The sequence below is a fragment of the Macrotis lagotis genome, chromosome 5 (genome assembly GCF_037893015.1).
Source record: "Macrotis lagotis isolate mMagLag1 chromosome 5, bilby.v1.9.chrom.fasta, whole genome shotgun sequence".
In the NCBI taxonomy this organism is placed as follows: domain Eukaryota; kingdom Metazoa; phylum Chordata; class Mammalia; order Peramelemorphia; family Peramelidae; genus Macrotis; species Macrotis lagotis.
In genome coordinates, this window is record NC_133662.1 from 166,873,502 (window position 1) to 166,887,255 (window position 13,754).

A 13,754-nucleotide genomic window follows, 5' to 3' on the forward strand; every position below is an offset into this window, starting at 1 on the left:
TATCTGTTATATGGAAGACTATTAAATTTTGCTTTACAAATGTTGTCTTAGCCTAAGAATAATAATAATAAAAATCATCATAAATAATGAAAGATTGATACAAAAGCAAATATACTCTCATAAAAATTGAATAGTAATTCCATTTACAAAGATCATATAATTGACAAATAAATTATTTCCACGGGCTAAAGACTTTCAGCTATTTTGATATATCATATAAATCAACATATAGTGAAATAGCACAAGAAGAACCACTTGGGTGAGTACATCAAAATGTTTGGGCTTGTTCATAGGTCCTAAAGCAGTTTGTAATTATCTGATCACAGCAGTATAGCTACTATTACACAGACTAAGTAGTATTCCAAAGTTAAAACTGCTCTAGAAAATGAAAGAAATGAATTAAAGACAAAATTTCCATTTAAGAATTAGATAATCTATAACTACAATCTTATAATCATATATATGTTTGTCTAAAATGACAGATATATCTATATTATAAATATGTTCAACATTTTTCCTGATCTAAAATTTATTTTTCTAAATATTAATAGAATAAATAATATATATCTTCATAATTTTCTTCATATAAAATGGGAGTACCTAGTTACAATTTTTGTTATCTGATTTATTCCAGACCAGAAACATAAGAAGCAAAAAAAAATAAAATAAAATCATTTTGATAACATAATGATAATTTGAATGGTGATGAATCTGTATCTTTTCTATCCATAACTTTCTTTGTTTATTGTTCTATTCTAGGAAAGTAGATTTTACTAATACATAATGTAGGTGACATGTAAACCAGTCAACAAAGACTTATTAAACACTTATCACATACCACAAACCATGCTTAATACTTAAGATTATGAAGAAAAGTTAAAAACAGTTACTTAGTGAAATCTATATTATAGGCACCATTCTTTCCTTTGACCCTATAACCACCCTGCTCTTGCTACTCAAGTCTGCTGGCTAATCTCCTTGGCTTCAATCTGACCATACTTCAGTCCATCCTCCATTCAGATATGAAACTGATTTTCCTAAGGCAGAAATCTGATCATGTCACCCCACCATCCAATAAACTTCAGTATCTCCCTATTAAATATAGGATTAAATGTAAATTCCTCTATTTGGCTTTTAAAACTCTTCATAACCTGGGCTTAGTTCTATTTTTCAGTTTTCTTATACCTTACTTCTGTCTATTTAACCCTGCAATCCCTTGATGTTTCTTGCCAGAGACATTTCATTGGCCAATTCCATGAATTTTTTAACTGGCTATTTTTCAAACCTGGGATACCCTGGATCTTAATATTCCCGACTTCCTTCACTCCCTTCAAATCTCAGAAAATTTCACCTTCTGCAGGAAGTCTTTCCCCAGTCCTTTTTAATATTAATATCTTCCCCTGGAAAAATCTCAAATTTATCATATATATATGTACACACATATATACATATTCATATCCATACACATATATATGCATATGTATATATATTCATATATATATATGCCTATATTGATTGCTTTTTACATAGTTATTTACATGCTGTCTTCCCTATTATACTATAAATTCTCTGAGAGAGGAAACTTTTTTTCTACTGACCTGGATCTCAATAAGCTCATATCATAAAAAAATTATCTATTATTTCATCTATCTATACACACACATACAGACATACATAAAAACAAGATATTTACATCTAAATGAAAGGCAATTTCAAAGGAAAGAGATTGAAAGGAGGAAGCAATCTGGAAAGTCCTCCTACAGAAGATGGAATTTGAGTTAAACTCCAAAGAAAAGCCAGGGTAACCACTAGATAGATAGATGGAAGGAAGAAGAGTATTTCAGATATGGGGAATAACCAGTGTTAAATCCCAAATCAATTTATGAGCAGTCATTAGGTAAGTGCTTACCTTGTAGTAAATAAGGATACACAAAAATTACCAAAAATAATATTGGTGCCTAAAGAGTTTATATTTTACAGGGAAAACAATATTTATATATATATAATCTATCTATAGTTATCTATTTGCATATGAATCAATCAATAAACAATTTATTAAGTACCTACTAAGAGCTAGGTCCTATGCTAAGGGTTATAAGACACAGAGTAGATCGGGACTAGGCACTAGAAATATATATGTAATGGGCTTCAGATTTTCTTTTTTCAGGGATTTTAGATTTGACCTGTGATTTTAATGGCAAAGAAAATTCCAATTAGGTAAACTCCTTCCATTGTTGATCAGTACCTGCCTGGGCTACTCAGAATATAAGTGACTTGCCCAGAGTCACATATCTAATTGAAAATCAGAAGTGAAACTTAAAATACATTCTTCATTTCCAAGACTAGGTCTCTATCCACTAAAACTATGGGGTTCTCTCCAGTTGTCTTATTCATATGGTAAAGGGAAAAATGACACATTTACAAAGGCTCACTAAAAACTAAGAGGTCAAGCTCTTTCCTCCTCTCCAAATGAGCAACTCAACTTACTTTCAACAGGAAACCAAGTTTTTTCTTCTGTTCTTCAAGGCAAATGCTGGCTGATTTCCATTTCTCCTGGATTTCCATGAGTTCAGCCTGTAGGGCTGCCTCAGCCCCACTGTCAGCAGAGAGAAGCAACTGCTTCCCAGCCTCCACAGTCAGAATGTAGCTCCCTTGTTGCCTAAGGAGAACTTTTTCTTTGACCTAAAATGAAAAGATTTTCAGTGTCTCACTTTTTTAAAAAATTCTTTAAAGGGGCTCTAAATTCACAACAAGAAAGATTTTATTTCTTCTATGTAAGGACTTTGGATTTTGATGGCACATGCATGAAACTACTTGGAGATACTTGAATACAGGTATCATGTCCTAATTATCTTGGCATTTCTATCAGCACTTTAAATAGAACATAGTGTATAATAGATATTTAATATAATTTTGTAGTTGATGGTGAATTGAAATGCCTTTATAGTTGAATGAAAGCAAAAGAATCAGGATAATAAGAAAACTGAGAGATGTCAAGAGCTATGGTCACTTTTATCTTTTCTGTAATACTTAAAATAACAATTTCAATTTTAAGTGGAAAAACTCATAGACACTATGAGTTTTTCCTCTAATTATAATCTGGTAATGTCATCATAAATTGAACAAAATTCCTTGGTATTTGAAAGTAGTCTATCTTTCAAGGACACTAGCTCATCTAATCAGTATCAATATTGGTCTAGACTTTGCCTAATTAAAACCATTTCAATTCAATTCAGTCATTATTTGGAAGGCAGATAATTTTTGCCACCCAAGTTGCTTATAATCAAACAAGAACATTCAGCATATGCAAATAATGATACTGTAGGGGGAATGGCAGAAGACCTAAAGAGCTGGGCAACAAGACTGCTAGCAGAAATTTAAGAAATGTTCTATTTTTATGACAGTATTGTACAATGTAGAAATGTAGAACTCTCCTAATTGCAAAGCCTGGGAAAGTGAAGGGAAGGGAAAGGGAAAATAAGGAAAGTAAAAGGGGAAAATCATTTTGCACCCACCTGTACTTCATCAAATAGTGTCCTAGCTTGTTGTAATGACATAGGAACACTTCCCAGGCCACTTATGGGCTGATAGGACACTTCGACCAACCATTTACGCAACTTTTCTGCCATCTCCCGATAGCGTTGCCACTGTCGAATCTGACTGTCAATGATTCCTCTTCTCTGCTGAGCCCTGCGAATGACTCCCTGCCATTGATTACTAAGAAGAGTCAGTTTTAGGTTGAACTCATCCCTGTTGAGAGAGTAGTTATATTGTGAAAAACCCTGGCCAATATATGTATACTTCCCTAATAAGATAAAAGTGTGCAGACTCAATGAATCTAAGAAATTTTGAGTATACATCTAATCTATCTCTTGATCGGGTCAATTTTTTTTCATCTATAACCATTTTGACTTTATTTTGGCATTGGTTGTGAGATGTCGGTCTATACCTAGCTTCAGGCAGGATCATTCTTAAAGCTATTTCAAATTAATGCAATTTAAAAAAAAAATCTGAGAATGACACTCTATAATATCTTTTAATCATGCATCTCAATGTTTGACAACCCAAATTCTCAGCCAACTATTTCCAATATCCAACTGAAATCTCCCATTCTACATTTCAGAAACATTTCATGTTATTTGATAATACAAAAAACATCTTATTATTCTTTGCATATGAAATCCTAATACTCAAGATATCAGGTTTTCCCTTGTTTTCTCTTCTTCAGGCAGAAGAACCTGAATTTTCTTTTCTGACATGAATCTCCCCATGAAAATTTCAGTTTTCTAGAATCCTCAATTTGTAGGACTATAGTCTTACATTGTAATGAGCAAAATGAATTTCCTTACATCTTATTCTAATTTATATATCTTTAATTTTAGTTTGCTCTGCTCTAATTTTGCCTTATGTAAATATAGTTGAGGCATTATTATTATCTATCTTTAATATTTGGACATTGTTATTTTATAGTTATATAAATTTTAATTACATGGTGTTTAGAATTATTTTATAGTTATCTTTCAGAAATTATCCTGAAATTTCTGTTATTCAGCTTGATATTTTTGAATTCAAGATATTTTTCCATTTATCAAATTCCATGACTTTTGCTTCTAAAGAAAGGAGGGGGAGAGAGAGAGAGGGAGAGGGAGAGGGAGAGGGAGAGGGAGAGAGAGAGAGAGAGAGAGAGAGAGAGAGAGAGAGAGAGAGAGAGAGAGAGAGAGAGAGAACACACTGGATAAATTAAGTCCAGGAAAACCACCTTCTTACCCTTATAATTTTTACTATAAATTTATTTATTTATTTTTCCAACTATATGCAAAGATAATTTTCATCATTGATTTTTTTTAGTAAGATTGAGTTCCACATTTTTTCCTTCCTCCTTTCCTTCTTTTTTATGTCCCCTTATATTGACAATGATCCATGAACATTATGGAAAGCATTTAACCTTCAGGACTAAATGTATCTTCCAAATTAATGGTCAATAATAATTTTTTAAAGAAAGAAAAATATTGGAGCAACTAGGTGGCACAGTAGATTGAGCACCTGCCCTGGAGTCAGGAGTATCTGAGTTCAAATCGGGCCTCACTCACTTAATTACCTAGCTGTGTGATCTTGGGCAAGCCAGTTAATCCTATTTGCCTTGCAAAAAATAAAAATAAAAAAAAGAAAGAAAGAAAATATTAATGCCTGTATAGAAAAAATATGTAATTCATATGTGATGAAAAAACTGCAGAAGAACTTTCCAGTTTCAAGACTCAATGTTTGAAATTCTTGTAAGTTTTGAAGGGACAGTCTGATACTACTTCTTCCTAACTGTGTGGCCCTGAATAAATCACTAAATCCTCAGTCTCAGGTTTTGATGTATATAATGAGGACAGTAATAGCATGTACTTCACAGCTATGTTATGGGAATAAAATGAAATCATATATTAAAGATCTTTGTTTTAACTATATAAATGTTACTTAACAACCTAACCTTAATCAAGAATAGTATTAATATATGTGTCAAGATTTTCAATTTTTCTCTTTAAAGTTCATAATAAATTAATTATATCTATCAATCTTTTTATATCTTAATACATATTTTTAATTTCTCTTTCATTTCTCCTCCAAACCTTGTCCAAAACTATGATCTAACTCTTTCTTCTACTTTTCATTAAATTAAAAAAATTAAAAATTGCTTAGTTAATATAAGAGTAGACCTGGTTAAATAATCCTACCAAAACATCCTCAGAATCTTCAAAAACACCTTCATTTGCCACTACATTCTTCTTAACTTAAGCCTATTTATTCCTCAGGGAATAAATAGGAATAAATAGGGAAATTAGGTGGCACAGTCGATAGAGCACTGGAACTGGAACAAGGAAGAATTGAGTTAAAATCTGCCTCTGATACTTACTAGCTATGCAAAATCAATTAACCCTGCTTGCCTCAGCTTTCTCAGCTGTAAAAAATGAATTAGAGAAAATAATAGCAAACTATTCTAGTATCTTTGCCAAGAAAACAAATGAACAACAACAAATTTCTTCCTCAACTAACAGTTTTCAAAATAGGTTTTAAAAACTCATTAAATGTTATCATGTCTCTGTTTGACTTAATTATTATTATCTCATCTCTGCTGTATTCAATTATTTTCCCCAAATATAGAAACACTGCATGAAAACTTGTCATTTCTTTTCCAAATATTTCATGTAAAATGTTTAGTTATTAGTAACAGTTAAAATAATCCCCATAATAGGAAACTCTACACATGCATATCAACAAAAGTCATAAGTCTATATCACAAAAGAAAGAAGCTAACTATTGCTTCTAAATTCCTAAGATCACATTCATCTCTTTTTCATGATCTTTTGATCTTATATATAATAAATAATACTATTTGGAAAAATACAGTCAAGAGTAAAATTAAATAAATTCATTTTTTAATTTTTGGATATGAGTTTACCTTTATGGTTTATATAGAGAAGATACTATACATCAATAAAGCAAAAATTATTTCAGAGGTCAATCTTTATACTTAGGAGAATAATGTAAAGAATTTCAGAAACATTTATTAAATAACACTGATCATGCCATTTGCAAATTAATCTATCTGTTCATTAAATCAATTTTCATTGTACATTAAATAATTTGTTAACATATTTTTAAGTGGGCAGCGAGGTAATTCAAGGGATACAGTGCAGGTACATGGAGTTAGGAAGACCTGAGTTCAAATCAGACCTTAGGCACACACAATATTCTCCTAAGAGGTATAAACACTGGCCTCTAAAATCATATTTACTTTGTTGGATCCTATTAAAACAACTAAACAGTAACAACAACAACACATTTTTAAACATCTGTAAACATGGAGCAAAAAATATTCATATTTTATAATTTGGCCATTTCAATAATTAATGTATTTTTTCATTTGAATAAATAAGGCTTTATTGTAGTTTAATTCAATAATCAATTCATTAATTTGTTGTTGTTTAATCATTTTTCAGTTGTATCTGATCCTGAGAATTTCTTGGCAAAGACACTAGAGTGGTCTGTTGTTTCCTTCTCAAGTTCATTTGACAGATGTTTTAGAAAACTGAGACAAACAGGGTTAAATGGTTTGCCCAGAGTCAAACTGCTAGTTACATCTATGAGATGGGGATGGGTCAGAAGACAGGTCTAGGCACCAAAAATAGCTAAAGCAGTAAAAGCTGGTATGGGTAGTGGATAGTAATATTAGATAAGACTGGAAAAGTAAAATAGTATGAGGATTTTAAAGGGTACTAAATATAGGAAGCCATTGGATATTTTTGAGCATGACTAATATTTTTTATGTATGAGAAAAATTATTCTGATAGTAGTATAAACTTACAAATGATGGGGAAGAGAGTGAAGGCAGAAAAGTATAACATCTTATGTATATTACTATCCACTATTAAAGACTTTTTTCATTAGCAACTTTCCTCACAAGTACTCAAAATCCTACCTGTCATCCACTTGACCTTGTTCTAGAAGATGCTGCCCATCAGTGATGATTGAATGCAAAATCTGTTGACGACTAAACATCTCTGCTTGAAACAACTGTCCCCAAAATAAATACGTGAAAATAAGGATGAAATAGTATGCTACAGAATCTTCCAACTTGATCATTTGTATTAGAAAAACTAAATTCCACCCAAATTTTCCTGACACTCCTTTCTGTTATTGCTATTTCCTAAAACAAGCACATATTTTCCCTTTAATTATATGATAATTCATAAGGTATACTAGAAGATAAATGATAATATATAAACTAAAAAGTATTGGATATTTAGAAAATGAAATTCATTAAAATAATTTCTGAATGAAAAGTTATAATACTGAAATTGGGTAAAAATAAATCTATTTAAAATAAAAGCAGTATAGATACATGCAATTGAGAAATGGAAGTTTTTGTTTAAACTAATGAGTAATTATTATGTCTGAAAACAAAGCTCTTTCTTTTAATACCAAGCAAAATTAAAACATTTTCTTTGAGTCTTTCTAAGATCCATATTTAAAAATAGGTTAGATTTCCAAATGATTCTACTGAATAGAAGATAATGAAATAATAACAATAATTTATATGTATATATAAACCTTTAAGGAATAGAATATTCCTTGTCTCTGTCTCTCTCTCCTTCCTTAACAGTATGTAATTTCTTAACCTTTTTGTGCCTCACTTTTTTCAATTGTAAAATAAAGGAGCTAAGAATTATCTCTGTTGCTTTTGACTTTCATTTTGTATTAGTTTATTAAAGTATATAAAGGAACATAATTCTAAAATTGGCAAATATACAAGGGAAAGAGAAGAGAATATGTGTACAGTCAGTCAAGGAGGCAGGATCTGATAGGTAATTTTATTAATTAAAATATGAAAATAAAAAACTTAGGAAATGGGGATAAAGTACTAATATAAGCAATGATTATTAGATTTTTGATATATGAAATATCTTTTCTGTTATGCTAGATTCATACAATCCTTTTTAAACAATTCATAATTAATATTCTACAAAATTCTAATACCATTACCTACCTCATGTGCCCTCTGCTGCTCTAAAAGACGTTGATAATTGCCTGAAATCTCTACAGCCAATTTCTGTTCTGTCTGAACCAGGAATTCCATCCATGTCTCACATTTTTCCAAGAAAGTTTGGTGTTGCAAAAGGAATGATTGCAACTTACTGAAAGAATAAAAGATAATGAAGAAAAATAATAAAAAGAAAATACCTCTATCTGTAGAATAAAGTCAATAAAATTTCCCCAGCAATACCAATAGTTTCACTATTATCACATCTACACTGACATATGGATAGATTTTATACTAAACTAATATCTGTATCTAAGTCATCAATCTCTATGTATTTAGGAAAATAAATGAAAATGCACTAACATTTCAATTCACCATTTTAAAATAATTTTAATTTTTAAAGGAAAGTAATATTCAATATTTAATGCATTTACAAATGAATTTGTTTTACTTAATTCTAATTTCCTGAATTTTTTTTACAAATTATGACAATGTTATATAAAAGAATAAAATTTTACAAATCTGCTGAACTTTAAAAAAAAGTTATAAATGTAAGTTTACTTGATTTCAAATTTCTGAGTTATTGTACCTGAATCGTTCTGTGGTCTGAGAGGAGATTAAAGACCAGTGTCTGTTCAGATTCTGCATCCTTTTGATTTCCTTATCATTTAGTGGTAATCTATATCCCAGCTCATTTAGACGATCCAAATCTGGAGCCATGCTGCTGAATTTTAACATCTGTCCCTGAAATAAAATAGCAAAGAATCTATTTAGTACCATGGACAGTGAAGTTGAAGTACCACTAGTAGACTAAGTGTCTAGTTAAATCCTTACTGTCTAGATCTATGGATTAATCATTCCTCTTATTATTTACCTGTCTAATTATTTTGTCAAATTCTAGACTACATAACACCACTTGAGGAAACCAAGGAGGAAAATAAGATACTAAAATTTAATTGACTTAGTGATTGGAAAATTAATAGTTTTCATAAGTTAAGGATAAAAATGATATACAATTAAATTTTTTTGGCATATTCAGACATTTATATGTGTAAATCTTGACTTTATCCTTACAATGTCATTAGAATTTTTATAAAGATACAATATATATTTGCTAGATTAGCTGCAGCAATAGTGACTAGCAGAATAAATGATACTTCTTAAAGTTTTTTTTTTTTTATTGAAGTTTTACTACTCCTTTCTTGCCCCAACAAGCAGAGGAAAGATGGGGCTATTTCATATTTGGAGTTTTGCTTTTATTCAACATTAGCCTTGCCTGGGTTGAATAGTGTGCAGTGATTTAGATGATAGAGAACATCTGAAATTAGAATTTTGTACCATCTCAAACCTCTTTGTTACTTTGCAGTTCCTTCTTCACTAACCATTTTCACATTTTTGTGTTAGCTTTCCCATACCCCCCAAGACAAATTTCAAATATTAAAAGAAAAAGAACATGGCTGACTTCCCTTTCCTTTAACTTTAGAAAAGTTGAATTAACTGTTTCTGTTAAAACACATTGGAGAGGCAGCTTGTTGTAGCAGATAGGAGTCCAGTTTTGGAGGAAGGGATATCTGAATTCAAGTCCTATCTATGATAGGAGATTGTGGAACTATGGAAAGTCATTTAACCTCTTTGTGTCTCAAGTTAATCTCTAACATTCTATAAAAAGGAAGGAAGAAAGTAAAGAAAAACCTGATGTAACAAAATAAAGAAACAAGAAAGGAAGGAAGGAAGGAAAGAATTAATTGACAGTGTATTTCTATCTTCTTTTCCCTTTACATGTATATTATATGCATCTTCCTATCCAAATTTAGGTAGTTTGCATCCATCCTTCCAGCATTAGGATTTTTTAAAATCTATTAACTAAGTCATACAGAGAAGGAAATAATTCAAGTGTTTGATATAATTTTTTTATCAATTTATTTTTAAATTAATTTTTGGATCTACTTCCATATCTTCTGCTCTACATAATTTCTACATAGTGAAGTTTCCCTTGAAACAAAGAAATTTAGTTAAGAAAAACAACTGTTGGGGCAGCTAGGTGGTGCAGTGGATAAAGCACTGACCCTGGAGTCAGCAGTACCTGGATTCAAATCCGGTCTCAGACACTTAATAATTACCTAGCTGTGTGGCCTTTGGCAAGCCACATAACCCCATTTGCCTTGCAAAAACCTAAAAACAAAACAAAAAAACCCCGAAAAACCACTGACATGTGAAGTCTGATAGTATATGCAAGATTTTCCATTCACAGGTCCCCAATTCTTCAAGTAAAGAAAGAAGGTTCATAAAAAAATAGCTCTTTAAAAGCTCAAATTTTATTAGGAATCTTACATTCTATTTTATTCTTTAAGTGAATTTAGAAAAAATTTTAAATGATTCAGAATGTCTATCTTTTTGTATTTATATTACATTCATTTATGAAAACATATCATTTCTTCCCCCTCCTCCAGTTAATCTTTTGTCATATAGGATAAAAAAAGGAAATAGAAACAGTTCAGCAAAACCAATCAACACCAATCATCATCTGTAAAATTAACTGAAGAAGGAAATGGAAAGGCACTCTAGTATCTTCACCAAGAAAACCTCAAATAGTACACAAAAGCTGGACAAGATTGAAAAAAAAATGACTGAACAACAATATACTATAGAATATTTCAGATATATCCTTATTTCCATCCTAGTTGTAATTATTATAGAACTCTTTTACTTCTCTGGTGCCATTCTTTTTTGTACTTCATTGGCTTTTTCATCATGTCCCTATGCCAAGTCTTTTCCTTCTCTCCTTTTCAGTTTTTGTTTGTATATTTTCTTATTCCATTAAATGTTCAGTCTGCTGTGGGCAGGAGTTGTCTTCTTTTTCTAGCATAGTGCTTGAATATAGTAAGTGCTTAACAAATATTTATTGACTAGCATTGACTTCAGTACTATCTATCTCAAATCACTAATTAGATCCAAGAGTTATCAACAATAATCCTTTTGGTAAGATTGTGTTTATAGGGGGAGTGGAGCCAAGATGGTGGCATGAAGGCAGCATTTCCTGGGAAATTCTTCCCCCCCCCCCCCAACTCCAAAAATCAGCAAATGATGACTCTAGCCAAAATTTAGAGGGGGCAGAACCTACAGAAAGACTGAGTGATACATTTTCCCAGTCTAAGATAACTTAGAAGTTCCATGGGAAAGGTATGTTTCACCAGGACCTGGGGTTGGGGAAAAAAATCTGCAGCTACAGCGCAGCACAGCCCAGCCCAGAGATCACCAGCAACAGCTTGAAGGGGCAGTGAGAGAACTCTGCTACACCAGAATGAGTGTGAAATGAGGAGCACAGGCTGCAGAATCTGCAGCAAGAATCTGGAGAAAGCAGCCTGCACCCCCAGAGACCATATGGGAAGTCTTCAGAGATTTCTCTGCTCTCCCTCAGGGTAGGACTCTGCTGTTTGCCTACAATCAGATCCAGGTTGCAGTTTGGGCTTCCATACTAAGATAGCAGGAGCCTCCTTATAGCCCTATAGAGGGAAGTATGGGGTCCATCTACATATCAAAGCACAGGTAAGAGAGCATAAGACCTTGAAGGAATAAAGGTCACAGTGGGGTGTCCCACCAAAAAAAAAACAAACAAAACCCAAGGGCTTGGAAGTGCTGCCTTGGGCTGAGGAAATGAGTAAACAACAGAAAGAGAAGAATCCGACCATAGAGAATTACTTTAGCCCCATGGACGATCAAAATACATACTCAGATGATGACAAAATTTGAAGCTTCTGTATCCAAAACCTCTAATAGAAATAGAAAATGGGTTCAGACTATGGATGAGCTCAAAAAAGACTTTGAAAAGCAATTAAGGGAGATGGAGGGAAAAATTGGGAGGAGAAATGACAGCAATGCAGAAAAATCATGAAAAGCAAATCAATACTTTGGTGAAAGATATTAAAAAAAATACCAAAGAAAATATGTTAAAAACCAGTTTAGGCCTAATGGAAAAAGCAAAACAAAAGGCAAATGAGAAGAATGCCTTAAAAACCAGAATTGGCCAGCTGGAAAAGGAGATAAAAAAGCTCTCTGAAGAAAATAGCTCCTTCAAATGCAGAATGGAACTTTGCAAGAAATCAGGAAGAAGCAAAACTCTTAAAAAAAAAAAGCCAAAAATTAGAAGAAAATGTGAAATATCTCATTGGAAAAATAACCGACCTCAAAAACATATCCAGAAGAAATCATTTAAAAATTATTGGACTATCTGAAAGCCATGATCAGCAGAAGAGCCTAGACTTCATTTTTCAAGTAATACGGCAAAATTGCCCTGAGATCCTAGAAGCAGATGGTAAAATAGAAATCAAGAGAATTCACTGGTCACCCCCTGAAAGAGATCCCAAAAGAAAAACTTCCAGGAATATTATAGCCAAATTCCAAAACTCCCAAATCAAAGAGAAAATTCTAAAAGCTGCAAGAAACAAACAATTCAACTACCAAGGCTCCATAGTCAGGATTATGCAGCATCTACATCAAGGGCTCCTAGGGATTGGAATATGATATTCCAGAAGGCAAAAGATCTTGGTTTACAACCGAGAATCAACTACCCAGCAAAACTGAACATCTTCTTTCAGTGGAAAAGATGGGCTTTCAATGAAACAGGGGACTTTTAAAGCTTCCTATTGAAACAACCAGAGCTGAACAGAAAGTTTGATCTCCAAGTATAGGACTCTGGTGAACCACAGAGGTAGTAGAAGACAAGGACTGAATATGAGGAATTTAATGATTTTGAACTGTTTGTATTCCTGCATGGGAAGAAGACACTGATAACTCATAAGAACTTTCCCATTTATAAAAGCTGTTAGAATGAGCATATATAGACAGGACAAAGGAAGGAGTGGAATGTAATGGTATAATATAGTAAAAAGATGGAATCAATGGGTGATAAAGGAAAGTATTGGGAGGAAGGAAAAGGAGATGAAGAAGAAGCTGAGAAATTTTACATAAGAGTCAAGAAAAAGCTTTTTCAATGGAGTGGAAAGGGGGAAGGCAAGGGGGGAATGAGTGAGCCTTCATTCTCATCAGAAATGGCTCAGAGAGGAAATAATATACACAGTTAAAAGGGTGAGGAAATCTCTTACCCTAGAGAAAAATGAGAAGAAAGAGATAGGATGAAGGGGAATAGGGGGAGGGAAAGGGGGAATAGGTGATAGAAGAGAGGGAAGATCGAGGGAGGGGGTACTTAGATTCAACACACTTTTGGACA

The 13,754-nt window shown here is 32.4% G+C and overlaps 1 protein-coding gene across 11 annotated transcripts in view; it reads right to left on the bottom strand.

The window, feature by feature from the left end:
* The window catches only part of SYNE1 (spectrin repeat containing nuclear envelope protein 1), a 598,518-nt gene that overhangs the window by 77,613 nt on the left and 507,151 nt on the right, over window positions 1-13,754 (bottom strand). For all 11 annotated transcript variants that reach the window (XM_074187858.1, XM_074187854.1, XM_074187849.1 and 8 more), the window contains 5 exons: window positions 9,117-9,271; window positions 8,534-8,681; window positions 7,466-7,560; window positions 3,516-3,750; window positions 2,488-2,682 (listed from right to left, as the gene is read on the bottom strand). In XM_074187858.1, the coding sequence (XP_074043959.1) occupies window positions 2,488-2,682; window positions 3,516-3,750; window positions 7,466-7,560; window positions 8,534-8,681; window positions 9,117-9,271 (828 nt within the window). The remainder of the gene's footprint in view (window positions 1-2,487; window positions 2,683-3,515; window positions 3,751-7,465; window positions 7,561-8,533; window positions 8,682-9,116; window positions 9,272-13,754) is intronic.